The sequence below is a fragment of the Mauremys reevesii genome, linkage group 1, assembly GCF_016161935.1.
Source record: "Mauremys reevesii isolate NIE-2019 linkage group 1, ASM1616193v1, whole genome shotgun sequence".
Classification (NCBI taxonomy): domain Eukaryota; kingdom Metazoa; phylum Chordata; order Testudines; family Geoemydidae; genus Mauremys; species Mauremys reevesii.
The window spans coordinates 15,326,218-15,339,808 of NC_052623.1; the positions used below are offsets into that span (position 1 = coordinate 15,326,218).

A 13,591-nucleotide genomic window follows, 5' to 3' on the forward strand; every position below is an offset into this window, starting at 1 on the left:
CACATTGAAAATGACAGAGAGGCCAGCCCGAGAGTCCCAGCTGGGACGAAGCAGTTCTCTGACAGGAGAGGCTCATTAAACTCCTGCAGGGCAGCACAAGCTGTATCTGTGCCTGGCACTAGGAACAGGTGCGCTTAGTGCATGCACCAGGCAGACTGTGCTGAGACAGGGGCAGGGAGCTGAGAACAGACATACTCAGAGCATAGCAAAGGCACTTGGGCACTGAGACAAAAGGAGAGGAGGTGAGACCATCCATTGAGATGAATAAAGCATTTCACATCTCTCAGGTGTATAATTCAGGCTTCATTCCTCACCAGGGGGTGTTCTCATTCAGTTGGACCACCCTACTGAGATGAGTGGGTCACTTCATACCCACTTCACCTGCTGCCAATGGGTGTGCAGAGTCCATGTCCCAATGCACTACGCCCGGTTGTGAGGTAGGGGCTCTGGAGCTCAACTCTCTTCTCTTTCTCTGCCTACAGCTGGTACACGCACTCCTCACAGCTCTGTCATCCTTCCCATGACCCCTACCAGGGTCTTAGAGTGGCCAGGAGGAGGTAGGAGCTGGTAGCTAAGCAAAGAGGTGTGCCCAGAAAGTACCTTTATGGCCATCCACAAGTGCCCTTTAATCATGCCCATCTCACCACTTTCTTGTTAAGGCAGAGATAAGCCTGCCTGCCCCTAACCTGTGCCCTTCCAGAATGTTGAATTCACGTACACTGAAACCTCTGAAAACCAGGAAATAGGGCAAAGGTACACAATACCCCCATCCCACAACCTTCACTCTGACCTCTTTGAGTGATGTCCCAACCTGCCCCGACAGATATTGCAGCACTTCAACCTCCCAGATAATACTGAGGAAAGCAGGGACAGCGTACATGAGTGCTGTAGGAGAAACTGTTACAACTTGCCTTCATTAAGGCAAACATTTCATTTAGTCAGGCTTAGGGTACATCTACACTGCAATGTGCCAGCTGACGTGGGCTCATGGAGCTTGGGCTAAGGGGCTGTTTAACTGCAGTGTAGATATTTGGACTTGAGCTGAAGCTCAGATTCTAGGACCCTGAGAGGTGGGAGGGTGCCAGAGCTCAGGCTGCAGCCAGAGTCCGAACATCTACACCCCAGTTCAGGCCTGTAGCCTGACCCCCACAAGCTCTAATAAGCTGTCACGGGCTAGTCACAGGTGTCTAACTGTGATGTAGACATCCCCATAGTGACCAGGAGTTAGCTACACCTGGCCTACAGCTGACCACTGTGCCTTCTCTGCATCCCAGAGTTGTGAGATGTTACTAGTACAAATCCCCACGGCAAGGATAAACCATTGTGGTCCTCTGCTTGGATGACTTACATAACTCAGTGGCGAAATGAGGGATCCCTGATCCCTAGAAAGGCAGATGCACCTCCCCACATCTGACAGTGTCAGCTTTGGCAATCTGTTGCAAGTTAGTCCCCACACCATTTGACACAGCTACTCCTAACTCTGCGAAGAGCCGTTTTAGTGCCTGCAGAGTCATTGCTTTTTTAAGGCCAGAAGGTACCACTGTGGTCATCTAGTCTGATCTCCTAGGCCACAAGACTTTCCTGAATTAATTCCTATTTGAACTAGAGCATAGCTTTTAGGAGAAAAATTCCAATCTTGATTAAAAGAATTGCCAGTGGTGAAGAAAAATGCTGGCAAATGATGCGTCATAACACAGAATGTGGCGTAATCATCGTCTCTGCTTATTGAGGGGCCTCCCATGCTGATGCACACTTAAAATTTATTTCTAGTGGCTAGTGCCAGCTCCAGGAGTCAGAGTTAAGATTATAGCATGGGGTGAGGTAGAAGGTCTGCCATGCATAACATTTTGGGTTCTGTCATGTTATGGTGGTAGAATATGTCTAGCCAAATGGCTTTAGATCCCAGACACACGCCAACTCAGGATGTCAGACCACAGATTGCCCTCATTTTGGAAAAGGAGCCAGGCATTTTCCCATCATTTGTGAATTGCTCAAACTTCCCGAATTCACGGCACACATTTTGTTGTGACCCCTGGCATTATTCCCACACATTAAATACTATTATATTATGCTGAAAGCAGTAGAAGGAATTAAGAGTTCACATCTGGGAAAATCATGTACTGTTTATCTGGAAGGGATCTTCAGCTGTGTTTTATTTAGTTGACACAAAGATATACAAAGAGTTGCAAGGATCTTTACTATTTATAGGGTGGTAGAGGCATGACTGGGACATGAGGTTCCTACTTAGTATGAAAGACGACTTTCACACTGCTGGACTGAACAGAACGGGAACAGAATGGGAAATTGCACTGTTCCCCATGGCGGCTGTTATCCATTTTTTCTGATTCCCTGGTGGAGGGGATTTTTCGTTCTGGTGCCTGGGCTGTGCAAGTGAAACTGTTTTCTCCTTTGCATTCCAGAGCAAGGAGTGCAGCCCCTAGGGCGTTCATCTTAGTTTTTCTTGTCTGTAATCAAATCTTTTTTTTTTTATGATCAAAAGAAAAGGATGCCGGAATTGCAGTGAACAAGGAAATAAACCTTTTACAACTTCACAGCTGCTTTCTGAGTTCATTATAACAGAGTCCCTGCAGGAAGCCCAAGGAAAGGAAATGCACAGGCAAATTTTGCATGGGCTGTGCGTATCTACAGCAGCCTGTGTGACAAAACAACGTTGGGCAGTGTGAGATACATACTGTATATGGGACCAAATCCTGAGGCACTTTCTCTCTTTCTGCTCAGTCCTTACCTACGTGAACTCCCATTCACTGCAGTGTGAGCTCACCCGAGTAAGAACCTCAGACTTTGGCCCCTGGATTTTAAGGGAAAGAGACACTGGTTCCCATCCTGATCTCACTCATAGCAGTGTAAGTTCACAGTAAATCCACTGAAGTCAGTGGAGCTCTGCATTTGCAGTGGTTCAGCTGAGATCAAGAGCTGGCCTTTGGTCATACCTTTGATTCATTAGACACCAGGAAAATGTAGTGTGCTATATAAGTAATAAATAACAATCCCTGGACTCCTAGGTGATGCTCCTGACTCTCTCACTGTCTTACCCGGTGACCCTGGGCAAACCACAGACAAGATTGTGACTGGCACCTATGTGGGTTCCCTTCCCTGTACCCAGCACAAGAGCCTGCTGTATTCATAGTCCCTGCACTGTATACTACTCCCCATATCTGCCTTCCTAGGGTCACAAACCACTCAAAAAGGGGGAAGATCAGGCTTGTGCCTCCCCGCTGCATGGAGCAGGCCATGCATATCATGGCAGGGTGGAGGCTATATCACCCTAGAAAATGGTTCCACCTCCAAATATACACACCTACCTGTAAAGCAGGAAGCTCAGGGAGGGGGACTGCACCACAATGCAGTGTTGCATGGAAATGGCACAGTCTTGCCCTTAACCTCCCTGTGCCAGTTTCTCCAGCCACACAGATAGGATAATGATACTTAGCCACCTTTTGTAACGCACTTGGAGATCCTGGAGTGAAAACGGCTACAAAAGTGCATTACATCCAGTGTGTTCACATAATGAAAGACCCTATTGCAATCCACGCATATAAGGAGACACAGTAGGGGTTCTTTAAGCACCCTAACTCTGAATGTCTTGACTCATGCATTTAAAAACTTGATGTGGCATTAACTCAGGTCTTTTCTATTTGATGTGCGTGTGCATGTTTAGAACTGTAGTAAATATATTCAAAGGGCTTAATGTGTGCGTTTTTCAGCAGTTGATAAATATGAAGAGGTCTTATCATCCGTTAATCACATCTATTCAATAGATATGGAGAGTCCCTTGCTGCCCCCCTCTTCCAATTTCTGCCATAGCTGTTAAAGATTTATTAGCACAGAATTTGGCTCAATATTTCTGTGTGTGTGTGTGCTGGCTGACCTGGAACCACTTATTTTGAATCTTGTATAATTAGAAGAATCTTCTTAAGCTGCCCCTGGAAAATCAGAAGAGGAATTACAGAAACTTAGAACTAATTTCCAGTATCTGTTTCACACGCCTCCTCGCTAGTTGTCTCTCTTATATTATTACTACTCTTATCACTGTATTATATCATTAGAAGTATTATAATGCTAGTGGGATGCATGCTAACCTGCCATGAGGTGGAAATTCCCTGTTTCAGCCAGCTCTGTATATTAATATGTTTTTGTTCCTAATTATCCTTTTCATTTCAGTCTTTCCTGCGGTTTTGTTGAGAAATCTCCGACATCCAGTCTATCTGCTGGTGGTTTTGGCCCAAGTCAATCTGTCCGCCATGGTTGCTGGTTTAGCAACTTTCATGGGCAAATTCCTGGAGCGGCAGTTCTCTCTCACTGCATCATTTGCCAACATGATCATAGGTAAGTACTGCCTGTTACTACTGGAGACATTCCAGCTCTTACTGTACATGCTAGGGAGCACTGAAGGCCCTGTTTCCTGATAGGCTACCCCAAACTCAATGGGAGAGAGCAAAACTCAAACAAAACCCAGTTCACATGACAGCAACCAAATACCTGCAGACTGATCTGCCCAGAAGCGAGGTAGGTATGGCTGGAGATGGGTGGGGCTCATTTACAAAGTAGGTCAGGAACAGGTCTACAAAAGTATATTCAGCATTCACTGAAACTGACTGAAGATCTCATAGAGTTTTGCAGAGGGAGTTTGTCTATCTCACAGGACTTGGACCCTTGAATTTTGCTCCTTTCTCTTCCATTGAGCTAGTTATGTGGCTCTGGGCAAGCCACATAAGATGTTTGTGCCTCAGTGTCCCCTTTGTTAAATAGATATATGGTGCACCTATCTATTTAAGTGCTAAAACTCTGTTTCTGTGTACGGGGGGAGGGGTGGATATTCTGTGTCCTCTTAAACTAAAATAAAAATCATTAGGACTAAAAGTTATTATTATATTATTTATTTGTATCATGATAGTGCCTAGGAGCCCCAGTCAAGGACCAGCACCCCATTGTGTTAGGTGCTCTCCAAACACAGAACAAAAAGATGGTCCAATCTGTTTCCTCTTCACGTGTGGACAAATCAAAGATAATATCAGTGTTCAGGGCAACTGCAACTGTATTCCCACATATTATTCAGCGAGGACACCCACTCTCAGGCTTCCAGCTCCCCAGCCCTGGCCTCTTTTGTGCAGAGACATGCATCTCACTCCCTCCTAGCTAGGGAATTTCCAGGCTGCACAGTTCTCTGCTTACACTGTGAATTCCCCAGCAAGTCAGACCGCCTAAGCAGGCCTCCTTTGCTTTTCTCCTCAGAAGCTATAAACAGCGTAATTGCACACAGTTTTAAGTTACCACACAGCCCTTTCTAAGCAAGCACATTTATTCTTAAGGTGAAAGCATTACAGAGAAAACATAGTACAAACAATAAAGAACCTACATTCATAATAAGCTTATCAGAGATCACCACCCTCATCTCCACAAAGGCTCTGGTTGGTGTCAGTCCCTCCAGGCCTTCGCTAAGGATTGGGGCTCTTCCTTTAGGTAGAAGGTGCTGTCCATTTGCTGGATCAGAAGGAAAGCCCTGACTCATTTTAGACTCAGGCTCTTTATCCAAAAGTCCTTTCTTTGTCTATTGGTTCTCTAGAAAATCCAATTTGAACCAGTATATGCGAGCCTCTCCAGGTGATGGCACCTCTTGGGAGGTGTTACAACCTGAGTCAATTTGCTTAATCACTCTACATAAGAACATAAGAACATAAGAAAGGCCGTACCGGGTCAGACCAAAGGTCCATCTAGCCTATAGTCTGTCTCTACACACAGTGCCCATGTGCCCCCCCCCTGAGGAGTGACAAGGCACAGGCAAAGATCTCTCTCTCTCCATCATCCATCTCCCTCCCTCTCTAGACAGAGGAGGCTAGGGACATCCCCCATCTCCCCATCTGGCTGTATGGACTGGACCACCATCATCATGAATTTATTTAGTCCCTTTTAAACATTGTTATAGTCCTAGCCTTCACAACCTCCTCAGGTAAGGAGTTCCACGTGACTGAAGAAGAAGAAAAAAAAAAATTTTTTTTTTTTTTATTTGTTTTAAACCTTTTTTTTATTTTTAGTGATTTTTAGTTCTTATGTTCTAAAGTAAATTAAATAAATTTTCTCTTTTCTTCAATCCACTTTCTCAACATCACTCATGACCTCCCCCTCTCCCCTTCTTTCTCCTCTTTTCCCAAACTCAAAGTCTTCTCTTCTCCTTTCTTGGACCCTCTCTAAACCCCTAATAAACCTAATTTTCATTTTTTTTTTTCTTTCTTTTTTCTAGTAGTCTTTTTTTTTTTTGAGGAGAGGAGACCACAGACCACATATGTACAGAGATGGCGAGATGGATTTATATATAAATAAATAATATATCTTCATATATATTCTCTATCTTATCCTTTAATTATTCCTAACATCCTGTTTGCTTTTTTTTGCTTTCTGCACACTTCTGCACACTTCAGAGAACTATCTACAGATCGATATCCTCTGATTTTTCTTTTCCGTTGTAGCCAATTATTAGTATGTATAGTTGTATGTTATTTTTCATGTTGTTTTTTATTTATTTTATTTTATTACATTTATTTTTATTTTTTTTCATTTTGCCAATGCTTATTTTTTTTTTTTTTTTGAGTTCTTTTTTTTCTGCTCTTTTTTTGTCTTTCTTCTTCTTTAGTTCTTTAAGTCTATTTGCTTTGTTTGCCACCTCTCTGCAATTTTTAGTTCCTGGAGGGCAGTGAAAGAAATCAGAAGTGTTTTCCGCACCCTACAGTCCACTCAGCAAAGGCCTTGATTATCTTTGACTTAAGATGTGATAATAGGAACTCAGCTGTGGATGGTATTTGAGTACAGAAGTCAGGGAAGAGTGTTAAATATATCAAGGGCCTAGTTCCCCAAGAAGGAAATGTGGCTGAGAAGTAACTAAAATATTTTAAGAGCTCTGAGATCATCCCCAGATGATTCATTGATTTTAAGTTCAAAGAAACTATTTTGATCATCTAGAATGACCTCCAGTATAATACAGGCCTTAGGGTGTCTCCACATGGCAACTTGCTGCCCAGCAAGCTGGGGTGTAAATCTACAGTGTTATCGTGTGCCAAGCACTCATGGGCCATGGGACCCTGCCAGTGCATACTAAAAGTTGGGTTGTGACCTTCGATCTACTGCAGTTTCAAACAGAACTTTTAGCTTGACGTAGGAAAGTCCATCTGGCCAGTGAGTGCATGGCTCAGTAGAGATCCATGGATTTATACCCCAGATTGTCATGCTCTAACTCGCCAGACAGACATGCCCTTAGCATGTCATCAATTGGTTCCGCATCAAAAAAAAGACAGAAAATGTGGAAATGGCAGAAGTGATAAATTACTTTTTTTGTTTCAGTTTTCACCAAAAAGGGTTAGTAGTGATTGGATATCTAACATAGAGAATGCCAGTGAAAATGAGGTAGGCTCTGAGGCTAAAATAGGGAAAGAACAAGTTTAAAACTACTTAGGGTACGTCTATACTACCCGCCGGATCAGCAGGTAGTGTTTTATGTATTGAGGATTGATTTATCGCATCTCGTCTGGACGCGATAAATCGATCCGCTAATCGATGCCCATAATCCACCTCGGCAGGAGGAGTAAGCGGAGTCGACGGGGGAGCCGCGGCAGTCGACTCGCTGCCATGAGGACGGCCAGGTAAGTTGAATTAAGATACTTTGACTTCAGCTACTCGAATAGCGTAGTTGAAGTTGCGTATCTTAGTTCGAACCCCCCGCTATTGTAGCCCAGGCCTTAGACAAGTTAGATGACTTCAGTTCACCAGGGCCTGATGAAACGCATCCTAGAATACTCAAGGAGCTGACTGAGGAGGTATCTAAGCCATTAGCAATTCTCTTTGAAAAGTCATGGAAGAGGGGAGAGATTCCAGGGGACTGGAAAAATGCAAATATAGTGCCCATCTATAAAAAGGGAAATAAGGACAACCCGGGGAATTACAGACCAGTTAGCTTAACTTCTGTACCTGGAAAAATAATGGAGCAAATAATTAAGCAATCAGTTTGCAAACACCTAGAAGATAATAAGGTAATAAGTAACAATCAGTATGGATTTGCCAAGAACAAATCATGTCAAGCCAATCTAACAGCTTTCTTTGACAGGGTAACAAGCCTTGTGGATAGGGGGAAACAGTAGATGTGGTATATCTTGACCTTAGTAAGATTTTTGATATTGTCTCACATGACCTCATAAACAAGCTAGGGAAATACAACCTAGATGGAGCTACTATAAGGTGGCTGCATAACTGGCTGGAAACCATTCCCGGACAGTAGTTATCAGTGGTTCAGAGCCAAGCTGGAAGGGCATATTGAGTGGGGGCCCACAGGGATAAGTTCTGGTTCTAGTTCTGTTCAATATCTTCATCAATTATTTAGATAATGGCATAAAAATTACACTCATAAATTTTGCAGACGATACCAAGGTGGGAGGGGTTGCAAGTGCTTTGGAGGATAGGATTAAAATTCAAAATGATCTGGACTAACTGGAGAAATGGTCTGAAGTAAACAGGATGAAATTCAATAAGGACAAATGCAAAATACTTCCCTTAGGAAGGAACAATCAGTTGCACACATACAAAATGGGAAATGACTGCCTAGGAAGGCGTACTGCGGAAAGGGATCTGGGGGTCATAGTGGATCACAAGCTAAATATGATTCAACAGTGTAACACTGTTGCAAAAAAAGCGAACATCATTCTGAGATGTATTAGCCGGAGTGTTGTAAGCAAGACACGAGAAGTGAAGTAATTCTTCCCCTCTATTCCACACTGATTAGGCCTCAACTGAAGAATTGTGTCCAGTTCTGGGCGCCACATTTCAGGAAAGATGTGGACAAATTCGAGAAAGTCCAAAGAAGAGCAACAAAAATAATTAAAGGTCTAGAAAACATGACCTAGGAGGGAATTTTCTCCATTTTAGTCATGCTGAGCTTGAGCTGATGGCTAGTCACCCATGAGGTGTCAGAGAGACAAGGGAAAATTTTAGTTTGGCCAGAAGGAGATGGGTCCGGAGTAGAGAGCTAGATATTTTTAGAGAGTAAACACCGGAACTGAAATGATAATCCAGTAAGGGTCTCAATCATGCCATATCCAGAGGTCAGACCAGATCCCTACTTTTACGCAATTATCCCCTGCTGATACATCCAAGGATCATGTTTGCTCTCTCAGCCACTGATTCACTCTGGGAGCTCATATTAAAGTGTTTATCCACCATGACTGCTAAGTCCTTTTCTCAGCCACTGCTTTCCAAAGTACAGTGCCCCACTTTGATGTATGATCTTAATTGAATTGTACTAAAATGGATATTGTTCAGGTGAGCCCAAATTATCATGTAATCCAAATGGCTTTGTAAAACTGACATGTCCTTTTCATTATTTATCACTCCACCAATTTGTGTGTCATCTGCAAACTTTCCCAGCAATGATTTTATGTTCTCTTCCAGATACTTGATAAACATATCAAATAGCATAGAACAAAGAACAGAGCCCACTGGTAGCAATTCCCCCACTGGATGATGATTTCCCATTCCCTCCTACAGGAGACAGTGGGTCTCATGGATAGATCACTGGGTTGGGCCTCAGGAGAGCTGGGTTTTAGTCTTGGCTCTGCCACTGGTCTGCTGAGTGACCTTGGGCAAGTGACTTCACTTCTTAGTTTCTCCCTCTGTAAAATGGAGACGTGATGCTTTGATGCTTACTTCTTTTGTAAAGTGCTTCGAGATCTACTGATGAAAGATGAGATGAAAAGAACAGGGAATTATTATTTACAATTACGTTTTGAGATCTATCAGTTACCATTTAATCCATTTACTATGTTCTGCATTGACTGGAAGGTGTTGACGTTTTATCATTGATATTTGGATCTTAACTCTTTGCTCTTGTTTCTGTTCCCAAGGTTCTGTGAACATCCCTGGAGCAATGGTTGGAATAGTGGCGGGTGGAGCCATCATGAAGAAGTTCCACATGACTCTGAAACAGTGTGGTGGCATGTGTGTCATTGGCATGCTCCTCTGTGTGATCTTTGCCTTTCCCCTCCTCTTCCTGGGCTGCCCGACGCAGAAAGTTGCTGGCCTTAACTACAGACGAAGGTACCACTCGTAATATAGACCATAAGGTTGGCCCTCTGACACATTTTCATTGGCTGACTGATTGATTTATAAAGTGTCCCTTTCCAGGTGCATTCCACAAAGATTACACAGGAATTAAAGCCCAAAAAATCCACGAAAAGGTCACAAACGTCACAAGTTTAATGAATTTTATCACAAATAATTTGGAATAAAAAATTCATACTAGAAAATGCTTGATTCATCATTCACTGGTTGATAATTTACCAAGATGTTAACATGGAGAGAATATTTTTGAAATAATGGCTGCCTCTTTATATGTTGAAATGCAGGCAGAACCTTACCCTCTATTAAGAAAAAGAGACCCCTGGTAGGGGGTGAGTTTTGACTACTCAATGCGTGGACTGTAGTTTAGAGCTAAAGGAACCTGCTCACACACAGTGATACCTAAAGAAGAAAATATTAATTCTGAATTGGGAATTTTTTACTTTTACATATTCCTGATGTGGTACCGTTAGTTCTCATGAGCTGCTAAGTTCCTCTTGCATGGGTTGGTAGTAATTGAAGGAGAAATATATGGCATGTATATAAGTGGCTGCATCCTTTGTTCATGGCCAGACTTTCGAACTTTTGAGGGTTTTTTTAAGAGGTACAAGAATTAATCTATGGAAATTATGTTTTCTGTGGGTTTGGCAGAGACCACAAATACACACTTTCATTGTTAAGCAAGCAAGCTCTTGTTCACTAGTATCTATATACATATGGTATACTACATAAACCCACAATGTATATATTAATATAGTCATCTCTTTCCTTCTACTGTAGCTCTGATGTTGGACCACACTCTTTTGAATGTAACAGTAAATGCAACTGCATCGATAAGGCCTATAACCCTATATGTGGGGCTGATGGGATTGAATACATCTCTCCATGTTTTGCTGGCTGTGAAGTTGTAAACTCTGTGGCCGAAAATAAAGTTCTGGTGAGTAAAGTTTTTTTCTTCACTCAGCACTAAAGCCCTGACTTGGCATTGCTAACGAGTAAGAGTCCAATGCAAAGATCAATGCTGATAATTCAGTGATACTGTTTAGATCAGCTTTGTAGCAAGAAAATCTTTGGCCAGATCTACCCTAAGAAGTTAGGTCAACCCAGCTCTCCCTAAGCAACGTAATTAAGATGACCCAACCCCTGGTGTAGACAGTGCTACATTGATGGAAAAATTCTTTTATTACCCAGCTACCGCCTCTCAGGAAGGTGGATTAACTACAGAGATGAGAGACCCTCTCCTGTCACTGTAGTGAGTGTCTGCTGACGTGCTACAGAGGCACAGCAGCAGTGGTGCAGTTGTGTTGTTATAGTGGATTAAGTGTAGACATAGACTCCATCTTTATTGTGAACTGAGCTCTCACGTGCCTTTTGGATGCTGTCTCTTTGCATCACTGCTGAAAGTAGTGCTGACAGAGGACGAATGGAAAGTTCCAGGAAACACTTGGCAGAGGTGTATCCTCTTAAACACTCTGGAGTGTTTTGCTGAAATTTGTAGTTCAGTGCCTTGTTCGGGGCAGTACTTCTGCAAATATAGCATTCAAAATGACAGTGAACAATGAGTTTTCAGAAAGATCAGGTGAGCAAAATATGTTTCCCACTTCTACTGCTTTTAATCAGCTCAGGTTTGGCTACTGGGACCTTTATTTAATCTTTAATATATTCTGTGCTTTTCAAAGGCACCCACTGGTTTTTGGCAATGACAGTGCTAGAGTTTACTGTGCTCTCCTCACAAGTCATCACTTAAAAGGGCCCTTTTCATAATTGTGTTTTCTTGTAGTGTAACTATACTATGGGATGGCCATAAATAGATATGGAGAGCTCTGGTAATACAGGGGCCACCTTGGTGTACAAGCAAGTGATTCACTCATGTCACAATGGTGTTAGTGCCCGGAGGTGGACGGGGTTGGTAATGGTGTCAGCAGTGACTGAAAGTTGTTACCATCTGATGGCTGCACAGTGGCTCATGAGAAATGAGTTCAAGTATCAGAGGGATAGCCGTGTTAGTCTGGATCTGTAAAAGCAGCAAAGAATCCTGTGGCACCTTATAGACTAACAGACGTTTTGGAGCATGAGCTTTCGTGGGTGAATACCCACTTTGTCGGATGCAATGAGTTGTTATTATTATTATGTATTTGTATAATGGTAGCACCTAGAAGCTCCAGTCAACTAACAAAATCGTCCCAAGCACAGGACTTGGTGGTGATGGAGGACTTCAAATACTCAGACATCTATTGGAAAAATAACACAGCAGGGCACAGATTATTCAACAAGTTCTTGGAATGTATTGGAGACAAGTTTTTATTTCAGAAGCTGGAGAAAGCTACTGGGGGAAAGGCTGTTCTAGATTTGATTTTGACAAATAGGGAGGTTGAGAATTTGAAAGTGAAAGGCAGCTTGGGTAAAAGTAATCATGAAATAGTATATTTCATGATTCTAAGGAACGGTAGGAGGGAGAACAGCAAAATAAAGACAATGGATTTCAAGAAGGCAGACTTTAGCAAACTCAGGGAGATGGTAGGTAAGATCCCATGGGAAGCAAGTTGAAGATAGTTGGCAGTTTTTCAAAGAGACATTATTAAGGTCACAAGAGCAAACTATCCCACTGTGCTGGAAAGATAGGGAGTATGGCAAGACACCACCTGGCTTACCCAGGAGATCTTCAACGATTTAAAAACCAAAAAAGAGTTCTACAAAAAGTGAAAACTAAGTCAAATTACAAAGGATGAATATAAACAAATAACACAAGTATGCAGGGACAAAATTAGAAAAGCCAAGACACAAAACAAGATTAAACTAGATAGAGACATAAAGGGTAGCAAGAAAACATTCTACAAATACATTAGAAGCAAGAGGAAGACCAAAGACAGGATAGGACAAGTTTTTATTTCAGAAGCTGCCATGGGTGCAGAGGACTAGACTAGATGACCTCTCGAGGTCTCTTCCAGTCCTATCATTCTATGATTATTACTATTTATTTGGATAGGACCATTACTCAATGGGGGGGGGGAAACAATAACAGAAAATAGCAGAGGTGCTTAATGACTTCTTTGTTTCGGTTTTCACCAAGAAGGTTGGTGGTGATTGGACATCTGACATAGTAAATGCCACTGAAAATGATGTAGGATCACAGGCTAAAATAGGGGAAAAAACAAGTTAAAAAATTACTTAGACAAGTTAGATGTCTTCAAGTCACCAGGGCCTGATGAAATGCATCCTAGAGTACTAAAGGAGCTGACTGAGGAGATATCTGAGTCATTAGCAATTATCTTTGAAAAGTCATGGAAGAGGGGAGAGATTCCAGAAGACTGGAAAAGGGCAAATACAGTGCCCATCTACATAAAGGGAAATAAGGACAACCCAGGAATTACAGACCAGTCAGCTTAACTTCTGTACCTGGAAAGTTAATGGAGCAATTAATTAAACAACCAGTTTGCAAATATCTATAAAATAATAAGGTGGTAAGTAACAATCA

The 13,591-nt window shown here is 42.4% G+C and overlaps 1 protein-coding gene across 4 annotated transcripts in view; it reads left to right on the forward strand.

The window, feature by feature from the left end:
• SLCO2B1 (solute carrier organic anion transporter family member 2B1) overlaps window positions 1–13,591 on the forward strand; it is a 105,307-nt gene that overhangs the window by 64,552 nt on the left and 27,164 nt on the right. For all 4 annotated transcript variants that reach the window (XM_039513084.1, XM_039513076.1, XM_039513093.1 and 1 more), the window contains 3 exons: window positions 4,183–4,347; window positions 9,903–10,095; window positions 10,897–11,053. In XM_039513084.1, the coding sequence (XP_039369018.1) occupies window positions 4,183–4,347; window positions 9,903–10,095; window positions 10,897–11,053 (515 nt within the window). The remainder of the gene's footprint in view (window positions 1–4,182; window positions 4,348–9,902; window positions 10,096–10,896; window positions 11,054–13,591) is intronic.